This window comes from Crassostrea angulata, chromosome 4, assembly GCF_025612915.1.
Source record: "Crassostrea angulata isolate pt1a10 chromosome 4, ASM2561291v2, whole genome shotgun sequence".
NCBI classification, from domain to species: Eukaryota; Metazoa; Mollusca; class Bivalvia; order Ostreida; family Ostreidae; genus Magallana; species Magallana angulata.
Genome location: NC_069114.1, coordinates 21,226,662 through 21,244,771, shown reverse-complemented (window position 1 = coordinate 21,244,771; position 18,110 = coordinate 21,226,662). Strand labels below are relative to the sequence as shown.

The 18,110-nt window shown below is 33.3% G+C and overlaps 1 protein-coding gene across 2 annotated transcripts in view; it reads right to left on the bottom strand.

The window, feature by feature from the left end:
• Positions 1–1,059: 1,059 nt before the first annotated feature.
• The window catches only part of LOC128180323 (structural maintenance of chromosomes protein 3-like), a 33,205-nt gene continuing 16,154 nt past the window's right edge, over positions 1,060–18,110 (bottom strand). The window contains exons 1-32 of one of the 2 annotated variants that reach the window (XM_052848343.1): positions 13,448–13,623; positions 12,422–12,497; positions 12,299–12,337; positions 12,048–12,187; positions 11,758–11,837; positions 11,557–11,635; positions 11,299–11,416; positions 10,953–11,067; positions 10,662–10,722; positions 10,366–10,446; positions 10,086–10,250; positions 9,624–9,745; positions 9,311–9,455; positions 8,958–9,026; positions 8,671–8,774; positions 8,447–8,546; positions 8,068–8,228; positions 7,730–7,871; positions 7,469–7,619; positions 7,045–7,264; positions 6,724–6,805; positions 6,432–6,623; positions 5,874–6,057; positions 5,478–5,548; positions 5,277–5,366; positions 4,584–4,670; positions 4,292–4,435; positions 3,997–4,065; positions 3,684–3,836; positions 3,412–3,589; positions 2,821–2,927; positions 1,060–1,668 (exon numbers count right to left, since the gene is read on the bottom strand). In XM_052848343.1, the coding sequence (XP_052704303.1) occupies positions 1,597–1,668; positions 2,821–2,927; positions 3,412–3,589; positions 3,684–3,836; positions 3,997–4,065; positions 4,292–4,435; positions 4,584–4,670; positions 5,277–5,366; positions 5,478–5,548; positions 5,874–6,057; positions 6,432–6,623; positions 6,724–6,805; positions 7,045–7,264; positions 7,469–7,619; positions 7,730–7,871; positions 8,068–8,228; positions 8,447–8,546; positions 8,671–8,774; positions 8,958–9,026; positions 9,311–9,455; positions 9,624–9,745; positions 10,086–10,250; positions 10,366–10,446; positions 10,662–10,722; positions 10,953–11,067; positions 11,299–11,416; positions 11,557–11,635; positions 11,758–11,837; positions 12,048–12,187; positions 12,299–12,337; positions 12,422–12,497; positions 13,448–13,462 (3,612 nt within the window). In that variant the 5' untranslated portion in view covers positions 13,463–13,623 and the 3' untranslated portion in view covers positions 1,060–1,596. Of the gene's footprint in view, positions 1,669–2,820; positions 2,928–3,411; positions 3,590–3,683; positions 3,837–3,996; positions 4,066–4,291; positions 4,436–4,583; positions 4,671–5,276; positions 5,367–5,477; positions 5,549–5,873; positions 6,058–6,431; positions 6,624–6,723; positions 6,806–7,044; positions 7,265–7,468; positions 7,620–7,729; positions 7,872–8,067; positions 8,229–8,446; positions 8,547–8,670; positions 8,775–8,957; positions 9,027–9,310; positions 9,456–9,623; positions 9,746–10,085; positions 10,251–10,365; positions 10,447–10,661; positions 10,723–10,952; positions 11,068–11,298; positions 11,417–11,556; positions 11,636–11,757; positions 11,838–12,047; positions 12,188–12,298; positions 12,338–12,421; positions 12,498–13,447; positions 13,624–18,110 lie in introns of those variants that run through there. The other variant, XM_052848344.1, reaches the window with a different exon arrangement.

The following is an 18,110-nucleotide window of genomic DNA, read 5'->3' as shown; positions in this document are numbered from 1 at the left end:
CATAGAAACAGCCAGACTGAAATGTACACGCCCCGTTTATCGATTGGTCGAAATCTACAGCGACAATAGAAAACACGGAATGCACGAAATAGTCATGATGATGTCAGACTCAAAGTTTTTGCTGTTTCTTTTAGCTAACGTACTTATGTACAGTAAGAGTAATTTAGTGAATTTGACTTACTTTTCATTATCAATTTATTAATATAGTAAGATATTAATATAAACAATTAAATCTTTTCTTTAATGATTCATGCGGGTTATGAAGGCAGCGGCCATTGAAAATTAACGTAACAGGCTGAAGCCTGTATTTTTTCTGCGATGTTGCTACCTTCATATCCCAAATGAATCGCCAAAGAAAGCATTTTATTGTTTAAATCCTCTTCCATTGGCAGCAGATGCATGAGACAAGAATATCTTCAGGTTATTACAGCATTGACTAGTGCTCTATAAGTTGCATAGCCAAATTGAATACCCTGTATACAGGGTTATTTTCGTCCCGTGTTATTTTCGCCCTCCTGCAGTTGCAAATGGTTTCGCCCCGTCTTAAATTCGACCAGACAAGATTGTGTACTAAAGAGATAAGTTGGAACATTGGTATTTGCCCAATCTTAAATTTGCCCGCTGACAACGAGAGCGAAAGGGGCGAAAATAAAACAAGGGCAAATATTTCCTTGTATACAGTAACAAGGTGGCAAAGTGACAAGTTGCCTTGCCCGGTGGCAAGAGCTGTGGGTTAGTATCAAAATAATTACCAGGTATTTCTATCTGTATATATTGAATTATAGCATTTTCTTTTCTCAAGAGGCACTTTGCAAGTGTCATTTTTATTCTTCATTGCATTCCCTATAAAACTTGGATGAACAGAACAGTCAGAGATTCCTGAGGGGTGTTCAACAGAGCAGGTGCTAGCAAGCGCTCGCCAAATTCCCTATACAAGAGGCCAGTTCAGAATGGGTGCTAGAACTTGCTCGCCAAAATTCCCCTTTACCCAACACATGACCTTGACCAGAGATAATAAGGATACAACATGTATCACCAGATGCTGAGGAAAAATATTAATAAGTACAATAGATTTTATTTAAATATTAAAAGATTTCATAACTGGGAATTGCAAAATCAAACTGTTGCTGTCTATACATAATTTTCTAAAAATAAATTCTGCGCCTGGGATAATGATTTTTACATTTGATCATACAGCAATACAAATCAATTTCACCGCTAAAAGATGCTACTGATGCTTAAAAATGACATACACGTACACAGTATAGCACATGACAATGAAATTTACATACTGGTAATTCAAAAAAAAAAAAAAAACATCCTTCAGATCCCAAGACAACTTTCAACAACATTCAACACAAATGTTTACTAGAATGATTGGAGGAAAAAGAAAACTAAAGTGATCCATGTTCCCTCTAGCTCCTGAAAGATTTTCCTGTAAAATAATTGCTCTTGGTGTTAATGAAGATTTTTCCAGTAGAACAAGCAGTTTTGTTTTACTGGTCTTGGGTTTTTCTGGAGATGGAGCGAATGAATCGAAAGGTGAGCACATTGCACTCATTCAGCTGCCGGTGGGTGTATGTGTGGGCGTGTCAATCACCCGTGGGTGGTATCGTCCTCCACGAAATCTTCCGCCTCCTCCTTACTGACACATTCTATATGAGATACCTAAAACAGACAAAAAAATCCAAGTTTGTTTACAACTAAACAAAAAATCAAAGGCCGGAACGGCCACAAAGGCATCGAGCTGACATTTTCTTTTATATAGATTGATAAAATATGATATCAATAATTTGAATTTTTGTACTCATAGTCGTATATCAAATAATACATATTAGAATAAAAAAAGTAAAGGAATTATGTTTTGCGTTCTTTAAAAACAAAAATCACTATATTTCCATATATAATATGTTGTGATGCGTTTATAATACAATAACTCATCATAGTTACAAAAATCAAAGAAATTTCAAAGTTAAAAATAATTATACATGTATTTTCTTTCTGCTTTAAACAGTCTTTGAACAATTTTCAAGGTGAATACATTGATTACAGTGTGTCTCTAATCATAATAATAAAACATACTTTTATTTATTTCAATTCCCGTTTGAAACAAGATTACCTATGGTATGGTTGTTTACAAACAAATCCACAACACGTGCTATTTTTTGCTCGACCAAACCGACTGCATTATCGTGTTTATTTATTGCAACAAAATCACTAGATACGTTTATCGCTTACATTCATTTTGGAGGCCGTGCCCGATAACAAATAAATTTACATATCAAATTTTATTTCTATCGGGCACGGTCTCCAGTTAAAATGCAATCGATAAACTAAAATTATATTTAGTAATGTTTACACCTTTTGTATTCATCCGCCATTCTTGAATAGGCAAATTTATACTTATGCAAAGAGTTATCAATAACCAGGGAGGCAAGGTTGGACTTTTTGTACACAATGTAGTTGAATAAATGGAATAAAAATCTTGTAATACGTTTAATACTTTAAGGAACTTATTATTTTGTGCGTATTTAAAAGGCGGTGCAGTGCATGAATTTTTGGACGATTGCCAATCCAGACGATCGCTAGAAGGCTGCCGAGCATTAGCTCGACGCCTTAAAAAACTTACTTCAGATTACTGGTAGCAATATAACAGCCTTACATTGATGAACTCTGCGACAGGTCTATTTAGATACCCCCTGGTACCAATAGTTTAAGCTTTTAGTGTATTGCAAATTTTGTAAAATACCTGTTTTTCTAATTATTTTTAATTTGATTTAAATTCAACACAGAGGAAACAATATCATGTTATCAAATTACCTTATTCCTGAACTTCACACCATAAAATTTGTCTGCATGCTCCAGTAACTCGGGTCTAAAGGTTGTTGTAATAAACTGAGCATTCCCTGCCAACTCATTGATCATGTCTACAAAAGAAGACAAAAGTTTTCCAAATGTTCTTCATAAAAAAACATGAAACTTATTATATGCGAGTACTACTCCCAGGATTCTGTCTTTTTGTGTCAAATCAATAGAATATAAAATCACCAGCACCAAACTTTAAGTTAACAAATGTCAGTAAAATAAAAGCAATACAGTCAAACTTTGTTATTTGTTATCTCAAACTTGGATGGGACTGTTTGAAAACTTTGAGATATCCAAGTATTTGAGATATTAAGAGTGAAATACTTCAAAAATAGGTTGTTGGGACATATAAATCACTTCGACATGTCCACTGTATTAAAGATATCAGTGTTAGAGATTTCAAAAATCAACTGTATTTTATAACCTGCAAGGGTTGCGTCTTTGAATTTTATTCCTCGTTGCTAACTTGAAATTTAGGGCATTTATAAATATCTTTCCCTGTTCAGGGACAGAAAAAAGAACCCTCTAAATGTTACAAGTATTTACCTGCTACTGCTTTCCTGTGATTAGAGTCCAGGGCCTGATCAATCTCATCGAACAGGTAAAAGGGGGCAGGGTCACACTTCTGGATGGCAAAAATCAAGGTCAAGGCCACCAGAGATTTCTGTCCCCCGGACAGCTGCTGCATGTCCCTCATCTCCGCCTTGTTTCCGGTGAAGGATACCTAACAGAAAAAAAAATACAGATTTAACTTTTTATCAACACTTTTTGTACGAGCCGCTAACATGTACAATATTTTAAACTCAGAGTGTCCGCACCTTAATCCCGACCCCGGTGAACTGCTCCACCAGTGGCACTGAGTCCTGGGAGTCCTCCTCCTCCCCCTGGTCAGTGTCCCCCTTCTTCATCACCAGCTGGGCATGACCTTGTGGGGCTAACTTTTTGAATATCTCACTGAAGTATTTAGACACCTACAGGGCATAACAAAGTACAAAGTTAAAATAAACAGTCCTAAGTCCAATGATACCAAAGGATCAAGTTCAACATCTTCATTGAGATTAACAATACCATGTCTTGTCAGGAAACAATTACAGTTTAAATATACAGTTATTACTTGTATAAATTTCCAACCTGTTTAAATGTGAGCTGAATAGCCTCATATTTCCTTTGGTCCAATGAGTTCATCAGATCAAGAATTGACTGAAAAGAAGAATACCAAACACTATATTACATGTATTACAGAACAACATTTAAACAAAATAATTTACAGTTCATTAAATCAAAAGGAATTGACTGGGGAGGGGGGGGGCCTAAAAAATTCCATTATTTCAAATGTATCTGAACAACTATGTTGGACACAGTTTATAATGCAATTGTTTTACATTTCTAACTGAAGTTTGATAAACTGTGAATAAGAAGTGTGTACCTGATGAGCACTGTCTAACTCTTCTTTCCTTTTGATCAGCTTCTCTTTCTGGTCTGAGAAATTCACAAACTGATCCAAGGCTTTCTTGTTCACATGGCTGTACCTTTTTAGCTCCTGATTGCAGTTCTCAAGCTTTTTGAAAAGCTGTTAAAGAGACATTTTATAAGAGTTAAATGTACAAGAAGCATGAGCAACAGCGAATGCAACTTTTATATCAAACAAGAACTGTTCATAGTGTGGCTGGATATATAAGAGTTTTTCGGGAGGGAATTAAGGAGATAAAATAAGGTACCTGTTTGAGGTTAAAGCTCTGATACTTTTCAAATGCATCACTTGGAAGTGAACCCAGTTCCCTGATTTTCTTCATGCATTCATCTTTCTGTAAGCAAAAAAATCAAATCAAATTAATACACACCAGATCATTTTCCTAACTTTAGTTCAAATTTTTCAAAAATTATTTCTTCATCTTTGATGTTTAGTTGGTCAATATATATGTTTTTAATGTTTGGAAAATCAAACATTGAGTTACAAGCAAGTTATACAGGTTAGAATTCTTTGTTTTTTAAACAAAGTTCAAGTCATGTTATTGTTTACATATGTGCTATATTGATGTAAGTTTCAATCTAATGTCGCTTTTTGCTGTTGAGGAATTAGTTTTGTGAACACATGGAATCAGTTTTTGTTTATGTAAAATTATAAAAGACCAAACTTTGTTTACATTTCAAATTCTTTTCCCTGTACTTTGCTTGTAACTTGACTTCTAACATTCAAATTTTGGTGAATTATTCAAAATACACAAGTAAACCATTTTAGACATAAAAATTAAAAAATAAAATTTTCATCTCAAATCCTGTTCCTTTACACAACATTCATAAATATAATTGTAATCTGAATTATGTGTGCTAACCAACCATCGAACATCATAAAATAAGATTGACATTTATTATAAATCCTCTAAGAATCCATCTGCAAACGAGCGTCTTACCTTTTTCAGTAACAAGCTTTGCTTGTTTGTCATTTTCTCCAGATCTTTTGCATCATCAGAGATTTTGTCCTGATACTCTTTCTCTTTTGCCTATTAATGGACATACATTTTAACCGATGAGATACATGTAGATATTATAGATATTAGATATACTCCTTCTCTAAAGGGGTTTGCTACATTATTTGCATCTTTATCTCTTACCCTCCAGTTTTCTAAATTTGACTGCATTTCCTTCTGTTCTTTGTTCATCTTCTCAAGCTGTGCATCCAACTCTATCAAGTAAACCAAAGTGTAAATTTCAATATTTTATACATGCAAGATCAAGTTAAATTAACCAATAACTCATCAGGCAAAAATTCGTAAAATACATGTATAATGTGGTAGACGGAGTTTTAATTTTTTATTGCAATTTAAGAAGGGGGAATTATTTTAAATATCATATATCTCGATAGATTATATAATGTAAAATAGAAAAATCAAATTATACGTGTAAAATTAAAACAGAAAAAATAAATCAGTGTAACAACATAATCCAGCAGTGCCTGCACAAATTCACATTCAAATTTTGTTTGGCCTGACTCTGTGCGGCCCACCTACCTTTGGTTTGCTCCTTGAAGTTGGTGAGTTTCTCGTCCTCCTGTTCCAGCTCCGTCTGGTATTGCTCCAGCTTGTGGCGCCGGTCAGCCACGGACACTTCCTGGAGGTCGTGGAGGACGCGATCCCTCTTCTTCATCAGGTTATTATGCAACAGATTCTCCAGTTTGTTCTTTTCACCCTCCAACTACAAAGCATATCACATTTTTCCTTCAAAAATTAGATTTGCCCAAAATGAAATCCGATTACTGTTGATGTCAAGAACTTCATTATAGATGTTGTAGAAACAAAAGGTTTAAAGAATCTGAGATAAAAAAATTCAATGAAACAAGAATACTCTTGAATTTTTCTTGGGGGCCAATATTCATGGATATTAAAATTCTGTTTAACAGATTAAGTTGAGATATCATTTACATATAATGATTAATTATCGTGTAAATTCACCAGGGATGTATGTAAGGAGCAATTACAAAATCTACCAAAACTGCGCCCCATAAATTCTAACAATTTCACCATACACTAAACACTTCCAAAGTTATATCTCCGAATCTTAGACTTTACCCTGATTCTCTCTGTCAGGGCCTCCTTATTCTGCTGGGTGAGATTCTTGATTTGATCGTTGAGGTAGTCCACCTCCCTTTGATCCTCCACACTGAGCTGAGACAGAAGATCAGATCCTAGTTCTTCATTTAATGAAGCAGCTGAACCCTGCATTGTTTCTAAACTGGCTTTTAAACTAGCAACACTGGTTTCCTGAAAGAAAGAAAAATCATAAAAATGTACAACTCAACACTTGAACTTCAATTAACCTCAATGCATTTTTCACTTGATTAGATTTTTAAAATAGAAATACCTTTGAAGACATTGATTTTTCTATTGCCTGTTTTTCTTCGGTCATAAGTCGCAAATCTGCCCTCATTTTGTCGAAAGTATCTCTGCAAAAAAAGACAAAGATAATTAATTCTTCTTAATCCTTCCTATGCAGGATCCTTTATCTATTAGCAATAAATGCTATACATAACTAGAATACCTTTCTGCAGGTCTTACTTGTCCATACAGACAACATGTAATATATACCTCTCTCCTTGACTTACTTGTTCTACCTTTATACAGACTACATGTACCCCTCTCTGTACCTCTTTCCCTGACAGACTACCTGTAACTACAGACTTACTTGTTCTTGCTGTTCCTTGTCTCCATCTTCTGCATCTCACTGACCAGGTTGTTGATCTTGGTCTCCACGGCCTCTAGTTTCTGTTTGTGTTCTTGGTACTCCCGTTCCTGGACGGCCAGCTTCTGTTGGTACTCCATCTTCCCTTTCTGGAGGTCCAGTCGTGACCGACGCATGTCGTAGTAACCCCCTGTCAGGGCCCCCCGCCGACTCACCTGGTCACCTAAAACAAGCAAGAGCCCATTGGTTATTGGCAGCTGCTGATGTAAATGTATATACACAACAACAATTATTAATCTTTCAATTGGAAATACATACAAGTGTCTATACCAACTACTGTGGAATCATTAAAATCAGTGGTGGTTGAATCTTATATGTCATTAGATGAATCATCTCTGTTCTTCAATTTTTTGAAACATTCCCTTACCTTCTAATGTTATACAATCTAGGTTTTGAGTTCGAGCAATCTGGGTGGCGGTCTCCATATTTCGACAAATCAGGGTTTTCCCAAAGACATGGTACATTGCACGTTTAAATCGAGGATCATATTTAATTTTACTGATCATAGGAATGGCATCCTAAGAATGGAAATCAAAGCTTAATGTACATGGCAATCATTACAAAGCAGGCTCTTATCAAGAAGTGCAGCTCTTAATGACACTGCAGTCAGATCTCAATCATGTCTTACATTAGTACTGGGATATTGCGTCTCCTTTCCGTCTAATTTATTGAGCGGCATTAGCGTAACCTCTCCTGGTAATTTAAGACGATTCATTTCTGTTAGGATTTTTGTGCCCGTCCTGTCTGAATCCACCACATGATGAAAAAGTCTGAAAGTTTTTAAAAGCGACACATAAAACATCTAACTTTCATCACATTATAGAGCTCAATGATATTTTGCATTATATCTCTAACCTTTGAAAGAGATGCTTTTGATCAATGTCATATGTTGTGGAATTCAATCAATTATTTATTTTATACAAAGAGTTTGATCGTTCAACAATTAAATACTGTATGAGGAATTACCTATTTCCAGCTGTAACTTCCACACAGGTAAAGAATGTCTTTTCACAGTCTAGTTGACCGATTAACGTTCCACAGTAACCTTCCACCACATCCATGTACCTTCCCTGCTCTCGGAAGGAATCCAGCACCTTTTGAACACTGTCAATTCCATTCAAGGTGGCCTGTAAAACAATTTTGTTTACATTAATTCCAAAAACAAATCAGAAAATTATATTGCATATATAAAAGCTCATACAGCAAGTACAGGTTTTAATGTGTCAAATTTGGTTTAAATAGACCATCACCTCAATAATCCTCAATAATCTAAACTTTCAGACATATTCTTGATACCCAACAGACACATGTATGCAATGATAATTGATACTGAATAGCAACTAACCTTCCCAATCATTGACCTCAGGCCTTGCTCCTTTTTACTCAATTCTTCTCTTGTACTCTGTAATTCTTGTTGTAATAATGTTTCTTGCCTCCATAATACACTGGTAAAGGGGAAAAAAAGAAGAAGACATTTCTTTAGATTCTATCATTGTGACAAAACCTGCACTTTCAAGCAATAACACGACAGTCAATGGGTCATCATGGGAATAACGGACATGTACATACTTTCTTTCATTTTGTAATGCATCCCTCTGTTTCTTCATTTCATTGAAATTTCTGTTATTCTGCTCAATGATATCCTTATTCTGGTCAATTTTGCTGCTTATTTCCTGAAAAGAGAAAATAACAAAAATTTAAAAAAAGTTAGAACTACAAATCCTATGAGAATCTCTTTGAAGATTTTAAAGTACACTTCAATACTTCTTTTAAAATTTGTTGATATTTCTAGTCACCTGTAACAAATAAATTCCATTGGAGTTGTGTCTATGAAATTACAGCAAGCTCCAACTTACCAGTGTTTGAGTTCCCAGGTGCTCAGCTCTTTTGTTATCATTCACTAAATCTTCTCTCAGTCTCCGAATCTACATGTAGAACATGGCATACTCGTTAAATAAGATACACCGAAACAATACAAGACTGCACAATGTACATGCATTAATCAACATCTGTTTTGAAAACTAACTATCAGACATCATTTATCTGGCATTACTGTATCAATTAAAGTTACTTTTGTGGAATTCATAGTAGTGCATGCGCAAGTCCAAATTTTCCAGGCACAGTATGGAGAACCTTTGTTATATAAGTAAAAAATTAATTTAAAGTTTAACCTTTATGAGATGAATAAATAATGAACTTAAAGATGAACCTGTTCTTCTTTGTCTCGGATTGCCCTGTTGAGAGATTTGAGTTCTTTTTTAATCCAGTTGTCCCTATCATCCCTGGAGGTGAACTGATTTCCTCTGCCCTGTTTTGCATACAGTTCCTTCCGCCTCTGTTCCGCTAATGATAATCTACACAACGTATAAAAAAAATAACAGTCATAGTAATCAAACACATTAATATCAGAGAAAAGATATTCAATGTGATGGTCTATATAGTTTTATCATTTTTCTTTAAATTTGGAATAAAAAATCCCCACACCATACATCACGACTGAGGAGCCTGTGTTAGATACTCACTGCTGGGTACAGTTCTCCTCCCTCTGTTTCTGAGCTTCATACAGTGGCAAGTTGTTTTCTAGCTGTTGTTGTGTTTTCTGGATTTTTTCATTGATCTTTTTCAGCTCATCCTCCGATTTGCTCTAAAATTACAAACACACATGTACAAATATAAGTATGTAACAAAATTTCTCAAACATTTTACATGTACTAATATCTACATGTATGTAAAAACAAGATTGGGCATGATTTCTATTAACTTGAGCTAAATTGTAAACTAAATTTGATTTTATTCACTCATCAGTTGTTCGCTTATGCATATATATTTGATACAGTTGTATGTACATTTCAACTGAAAAGCTTCAATTACAAATTCCAAAATAATGTAGCATAAATGTATGAAATTATGAGATGTTGAATGAAATAATTAGATAAAGCAGTATGTAAAAATGCAAACTCTTTTAAAAAGCAAGCAATGTATACCCTAGCACTTTTATCTCCCTCCAACTCATCCTGGATGTCTTTGATCATCAGTTCTAGCTTGGCTCTGCGCTTTGTCACTTCTTGGTTTTCAGAGTTCAAATTTTCTTTTTCCTCCATCACCCCCTGCATCTTAGTTTTCAGATCTCGGAGTTCTCTCGTAATGGCCTGAATAAAGATATGAAATTTGGATGCAACTACATGTACAGTGTAGTCCTGATGGTTTCATATTCCATATAATCACAACTTGTTCCTGTGGATGAATTAGACAAGGGTTCACTACCTTCACTTTATCCACTGTAGACTGCTGTTTGTCTCGAATCTTTTGAGTCATGGCTCCGCTGTTGTCCCTTTTTTCTTGCAACTAAGTGATAAATTCATAACAATTAAATTTGTGTACATATCAAATGATAAAGTCATGCAAGTGTAAATAAACAAATACAAATATATCCCAAAACAAAATGTTTTTCCCAAAGTACCTAAAACATGTATATACATAACCTACTTAGAACTGCAGTAAAATGTGTCTTTGAAATTAATATTTACTTTGACAGTACAAAAGGTAATTGTTGTTCATACCTCGTCCAGTTTTTTCCTTGTGTCTCTTAGTTCATGGTCATGAATTGTGTACTCAAGAGATCTGTTTGGTGAAAGAACAAAGTTGCACATGAGACATTGATCATATATATAGTATATATTGTGATACAGTGTAAATATCTGCACAAAAATCTGCGACACTGATGTTTGAAGTCAGTTGAAATGCTATACACGTAGTATCTGATTAAAATTTAAGTTTTCTTTTAATCTTTCAGTCATGCTGCACATTGTTAAAAAAGACTTTTTTTCCATTGAAATAGATAACCTTTGTACCTTCTCATCTTATCCCATTTCTGATATTCTTTAAGCTCTTCTTTTTCATCCTCCAATGTGGCCAGCCTCTCTTCTATGTACTTCAACAGATCATTGATCTTCTCTCTCTTACCCTCTACAAAAGTGATGCATGTATACATGGAGTAAAAAGTGATTCTAACTATATTACATGTACAATACAGTGCAAGTATCTAGGTAAAGAGGTTCTTCAACATACATTGTCATACAATAAACACCAGTTTACTTCATTCCTCCTAATGTACATGCATACAAGACTGAAGTAAATAGACTGACCAAAGCAAGATTTCATGCTTTGAAAACTTTAGTGTCAATGTAAATAACATACCAGTTTCTCTAAGAATTACTTTACTCTCCTCTTTTCTCTCATCATAAACTTTAGTTCCAGCCACTTCTCTTAAAAGTTTGATTCTCTGAGAATCAGGGGCTGTTGCCATTTGGTTAATCTACAAACAAATTTTTAAAAATCCAATTTTTTAAAAGTTTTGTGATCAGTACCATTGACAAATATATAAACATGAATGAAATTGAAAGTGACCAATCCTTTTTATCTGTATTTATCACCAAAAAAAAAAATCCACAATACCTTTCCCTGTTTAACAATATAGTATGGATTACTACGAGAAAATCCAGCACTCTCTAACAAGTTCATAACATCTCCTTTCCTGCAATATTAGAATATGAAATAGCTGAGAATCTCCGATGACAGTGTCAGTTTCATTTGTAATTGCATGCACAAAATACAAATGAGTTTTCGTAAATTAATTGATAGAAAACATGTACTTACGTAACCATTTTCTTGTCTAAAAAATACTGATCTTTCTTGGATCCAATAACACGCCTGAGTACTACTTCATCTTTATCAATCTAAAGATTAAAAGAAAAATCAAACCAAACATGAAATACATCTTTAAATTTTGATTGTTTCATGAACTCGTCAATAACAAAAACCAAACAAAATTTATTTGACAATGGCGGTCATTAAATCTCGTAATATCATGACACTCACCAAGAAAAAAACAATTAAATCTGCAGCAAAAGAGTCTTCATCATATAAAACAGACATTTTACACTTACCGGTATTCTGTTATCTGAATTATCGAATATAATCTCCACAAAGGCTGAAATAACCCTTGGTCCTGTTCCTTCATGAAGAAGGGCCTGTCTCTGCTCCGGTCTAAGATGACTAAACTCATCTGACAGGACAAACTGGATAGCTGGTGAACAAACAAATACAAGATGTTGAATAAGCCTGAGAGCAACACTTAATGTCTACTAATGACCATTGCATTTAGTCTATAGCAAGAATAGAGCCAACTTAAACTTACCGTAGAAGAAGTTACTTTTTCCTGACCCATTTCTGCCAACTGCAAAACCAGAAATTTAATAATTACAATAATGATCAAGCAAAAAAAGAACTATGATTTAAGAGAACAATAAATATACTGTACCTATAACATTGTGTTTTGGGCTAAAAGGCTCAACAATGGTTTGATCCCTGTAACTTCTAAATCCTTGGATAATTACCTTAAAAAAATGTAATTGAGGTGAATAGTCAGACCTTTACAATACAGAAATTTTGAAACCAAATTATTTCAGATCAGTTTTTTAAAAATTCAATTTTGATGTTCATATTTACTTGATAAGTTGAGCTGACTTTGAAATTGCGACAGGGATTTTTATTTCAAGCCTGCTCTTGACAATAAATAAGATTTTTTTGAAAATTACAATGAATAATTTAGATATAAAATTATGACATATGTTGACAAAAAATTTACATTAAAGCTTTCTTTGGCATTAACGACAGTAAACTAAAAGATGTAGTATGATATGAGTAACCGATTAATTGGTCAGTTATGATTAACGGATTAGCAATTCTGAAATAAATTGTCATCACTACAATAAATATTGTAAATCCTACCTATTCCCCAACCCCATGAATTGTGTTTGAGAATGCGAGTGTGTTTGTTCATAAATTATTTTTTACGATATAACAACCATAGATAACCTGTCGGGAAATCACTTTTTACAAGATCATATATTTTATAGAACAATAACTTGCTTTGCAATATGATAAACAACATCAAATGATTGATCATCATTCAACTCGGTCTAGAACTGACACAAAGTTGTGTTTTGAAAAGACTCACACACTGAGTATCTTATACAGAAAACTATGATGTGAGTTTCGAAGTGCTTACGGTATTCTTTTAACACCATTTTTGCTGTATATGAAGTAACACACACTAATTAACAAATACCTTATGCACGGCATTATGCAAAAATACACCATTACTTTATCTATCTAAATAAGTAATCTTTGTGAATATGATATTTTCACTGTATCGTTTCTATTAAGTAACGTGCATTGTCGACTGGTCTTGCGGCATAGGTATCATTCCTGATCACATATTGGCCTGCAGACGAACATCAATTGATAAGACGCTATCGCTTTTCAGGATTTCTTAGAACCTTACCTGTTTGATGTACATTTTGAACGAGTCTCTAAGTTATGCACATCATAAACGATAATATTCAACTATGCATAATGCAAAATTTAAGGATATATAGGTGATCTTGAAATAAAGTTTTGCTAATATTCCGGCTTTGTTTACAAATTGCAAATGGCGGTAAATTACAAGACCGCATAAGTAAAATAAAAATAAAATACAAATTGAAGAATAAGAGTATAGGTATGGGTGACATTTCACCAAATTTACTGATTATTTAAACCAGATGCAAATTTTATATCTTAGAACCTAAGAACTACGAGAATGGAAATGTAGACGTTGTCTCACAACCCTTGAGCGGCCTTTATGTTTGGCGGGACTTTCAAAAGTGTTACAGACAGAGTTTTCTCCCTTCAAATGCATAATTAGTTATGTAGGTTTCCAATAAAATGTTGATTTTAAAAAGATCAGAAATAAATCGTGTATAAAAGGGTTTTTTTCCCCTTTAATTCCTTGTCTCTTCTCACCCTTTCTTGCTTTTAAAACTCTCTATTCAATAGAAATAGCCCTTTTTGATTATTTTTCACATTCTGATTTTTTTTAAGATATTGATCAATTAACAACCAGTAAGCATCAATAAAGGTAAAACGACATTTTAACAATGCATTAAGTTTATCTCCTTCTATACGGTAAAAGTATAGACAAAAATATTATAAATTTATCTATATATCCACCGGAGACATAAATTAATAACATTAATTATGTCTCTGCATTCACTAAAAATATGTGTGCATCAGAGATATATGTTATTTATATATTGACTCTGATGTGCATGCCAGCCATATTGGCCATAACCAAGGAATTGAAGCCCCAGGGTTCATGAATTTCACAATTTAGTTAGAGGCCTAGCTTCATTGGCATCATCATACAATTGATTTGTCTCCCTCTGCTGCGGAAGTACACGAGTAACGATCAGACTCAACCTAACACCAGAGTAAACCCTAACTAAACCCCAAGTTTACTTTTCGGGTTTACTCTCGGTCTGCTTTTTGAAAATTTGTGTCCATTTGGGGTTGGGTTTACTTAGGATTTGCTTTTTGGGTCAACTCTACGCATTGAAGCGTGACAGACCTATATAGCTGTCTTTTATCTTACCATCTTACTGCCTGTAATTTTTACCACTTGTATATTCCAAATACACATGTAATGTCTGCTTTCCGGGGTTTACTGTGATTGGGGTTTCCTCTCTGTGTAAACCCAGGGTTTAGTTTGGGTTTACTTTCTGTTAGGTTGGGTCTGATTGGTACTGCAGAGATTTTCTAAAATTAAATACATTTTTAACTTTATATGGCCATATTGGCCCCACTCATGAGCCTGGACGCCTGACCCAGACGCCATGAATTTCACAATTTTTGTAGAGGGCCTCATAAACATCACAACCATGCATGCATTATGTTTATTTTCCCCTGTTGTGGAAGTATAGAAGAAGATTTTAAATTAATATTAAATACATTTTCACTTTATGCATGGCCACATTGCCTGCACCCCTGGGCCTGAACCTTTGTTTCAGGGACCATAAATTTCCCAATTTTGGTAGAGGGCCTCATAGACATCATAACCATGCAAAAAGGCTTTTTCAACAGGCTGGGAGTGGTAATTTAATAAATATCACAATTAAGATTCCTTTCACTGTAGAAATGCTTCAAATTCAAAATAGTATATACCAACATGTGTCAGTTTTCAAGATGATCGAAGTTTAAAATGTAAAATTAATGGCAACCGATGAAGACCAGTGGCAATAAGTCACCTGAGTGACAATAAAGGATAAAAGAAACTATAAAAGGAAACTCATTAGGTATAAATAAATTTATTTATCAAAATTTTTAAAATCCCATACAAATAGTTATTTTCATCACAAAACATTTCAATATAAAAACTTAAAAATGGCACCAACTTTTTAAATTTTATTCATAACATTGAAGTTGCTTGGTCCCAAATTTAACAAAATAAAGTATCATATACTGGTATTTCCTGCCTTCTTTACATAAGTTATCTCTGAAAGTTAGAAACTTTCATTATATTACACATTACACAGACAGAATCATAAGCATTCCCCAATTTTTGTTAAGTATTTCAGTAAACACATTTTGTACACTGTTTTATTCATAGAAATATTATTTACTGTAAACAATTGGTAAAACTGCTGCAAATGGACCAAGCAGCTTTAAGTGTCTGATTTATTGCTTAATTAGTATTCACCTAGAGTTTGATGCAAAATGTTTGCAATTTGCATTAATCATAATAGCAGTAATTATAAAATAAGTTGAAAATTTTACCTTTTTGTAATACAGTAAAATTGCACATGAACATGTATATTGCAGATCATACTTTGCATATATGTCAATACAAAATGTAATTTCCTATATGTTTATAAAAAATTGATCCATCACCTTTTTACAAGCATTATGTATATAATGTACATGGAAAATACCTAATACATGTACCACACACTAAACTAGCAACAAGTAATTCAAGCCAAAATACAAGAATGTATCATAAATATTGTACATATCATATGACATTAAATAATCATGATTTTTCCCCCTAGTTTAAAAGTGTTTCATCTTAATTTGCAAAGGATTCACAAATGTCTTTCAAAGGCTAGTTTCTTCAGGAGTTTAAATATCACAGAAAAAAAAACAGCAGTATAAAGAGAAAAAAAATTCAGTCTTATTAAAATGAAATAGTGGCTACTATTGCAGTTTGAAATACATACATGTACATGCGTGTATTCAAATTTTCAGCTACAGTACTATACTTTACATATTGGACAATAACAAATTTTGAATGTGGTTAATTTGAATTTATTACAAACCAATATTGTTTGTCCATCATTTGTACAAAAATGTGTACATCATTAAAATGTAAGTTAAACACGAAAAAAAAAAATCAAAACAATAAAATAAAACAAAAATAATATCTGAATAGGGAGCACACATAAACACACAACAAAAAATCAACATGTTACAAAATAAAAATTTGTAGAGACCCATGGAAATTGTAATATCAACAGAGATTCAAGGTTGTGGAAAAAATATGTACAATATATTAAGGGAATAAAAAAAATATATACAACTTCCAAAATATACTTTAACATGTAAAGTAAAACTTGTTGCATTTAAATTCTTGTATGGTTAATTTAACATAAAGAATACAATTCTTTCTAGTTTCTGTCACATTGGACCATACTTGCTTTGAGACAAAGCATTGCACCAGAAAACCAAATATAAAGTAAACCTCCTAAACAATGATTTGTTGATAGCATTTATAATAAAAATTCTCTCCAGCTATCAATTTATAGTTGTTTTGACATTTGCGATCTATCAGATTTTAGATTTAAAGAATTATATGCATCATTCAAATTACAAACTTCCTATATATCAGTGCTGCCATCACCGTGAATATGAATACTTCATTCATTATTTCTATCTAAATATATATACAACCAGACATAAGCATAATATTCCTGATGCTAACCAAAAGAAAAAAAAAACACCCCAACAAGTTACAAAAATGTCAATTGACAACATAACAGACTTCATAGCAAGTATAGGCATTAAAATAAATAAAACACCTGAAAGTTCAACAGTTAATATCATACACACCCAGTATTCACTTTATCAAAACATTTTGTATAATTCTTATTAAACAAGTTTCTAAGCAAGAAAAACTGTAAAGATATGTCTGCACATTCCCTTTACAATGTAGAATAAAAGGCAAAACTGTCATGGTATTAAAAAAAAAAAACAAGAGGAATGTACAATTATTTATCACCTGACGACTAAAACCAACTTAAGTTTTACATTGGTGACTGGCCCAACAGCTAGCAATCGCTAGAATTAAAACAAGTGGCCCATGAAACTTTACAGTCTGGGTCACAGCAATTTTATGCTTTAACAAAATTGTTAAGACTTGTAATCTGAAGAGTTCCCAAAGGGGGCCCCCAGGGGTCATGAATGTCAAAATTAATGTTAATCTTCCTCAACCAATGCTACATACCAAAAATTGCTAAAATTAGCCTGAAGGTTTTCGAGGAATACTTGAAAATTTTAAAAAGTTTGACAAATGAGACCAACTGGCAAGTTATAGCAATTGATCACCCGAGTGACTAAAGAAGTTAAGTATAGCACCTGTAGTATACCTTCAACCAAGTACATGTCAGTCCATTTTGATTACCTCAACTTTGCATACTTCAGAAAAAAAAAATTACAATATGGCACCAAAATACTGCATACTACATTAAGTAACAAATACAATTAAATAAATTAAAAATAAATATAAACAAAACACCAACAAATTACAACATGATCCCCATATATACTTTTGAATTGGTATTGTACTGTATGCATTCAAATGTTGGGTTTTTTTTTAAATCAATGAGTGCATTTGACCTTCTCCCTCAAAAAATTCTTCTCTATATAGCTAGAGCACCTCTGTTTTATATTGCAATACATGTACATTAAACAAACAATAAAAACCAAACAAAAACTAGTGGGTATTGTTTTTTTATACAAAAAAACACATGTCTCCCCTTCTCCCAAAGGATTGTAATATGGGGCAAATTTAATAAGTGAAAAAGAATGAAGTCAGCTATATGTTAGATATCATCCATATATGATACAGTTTAGAA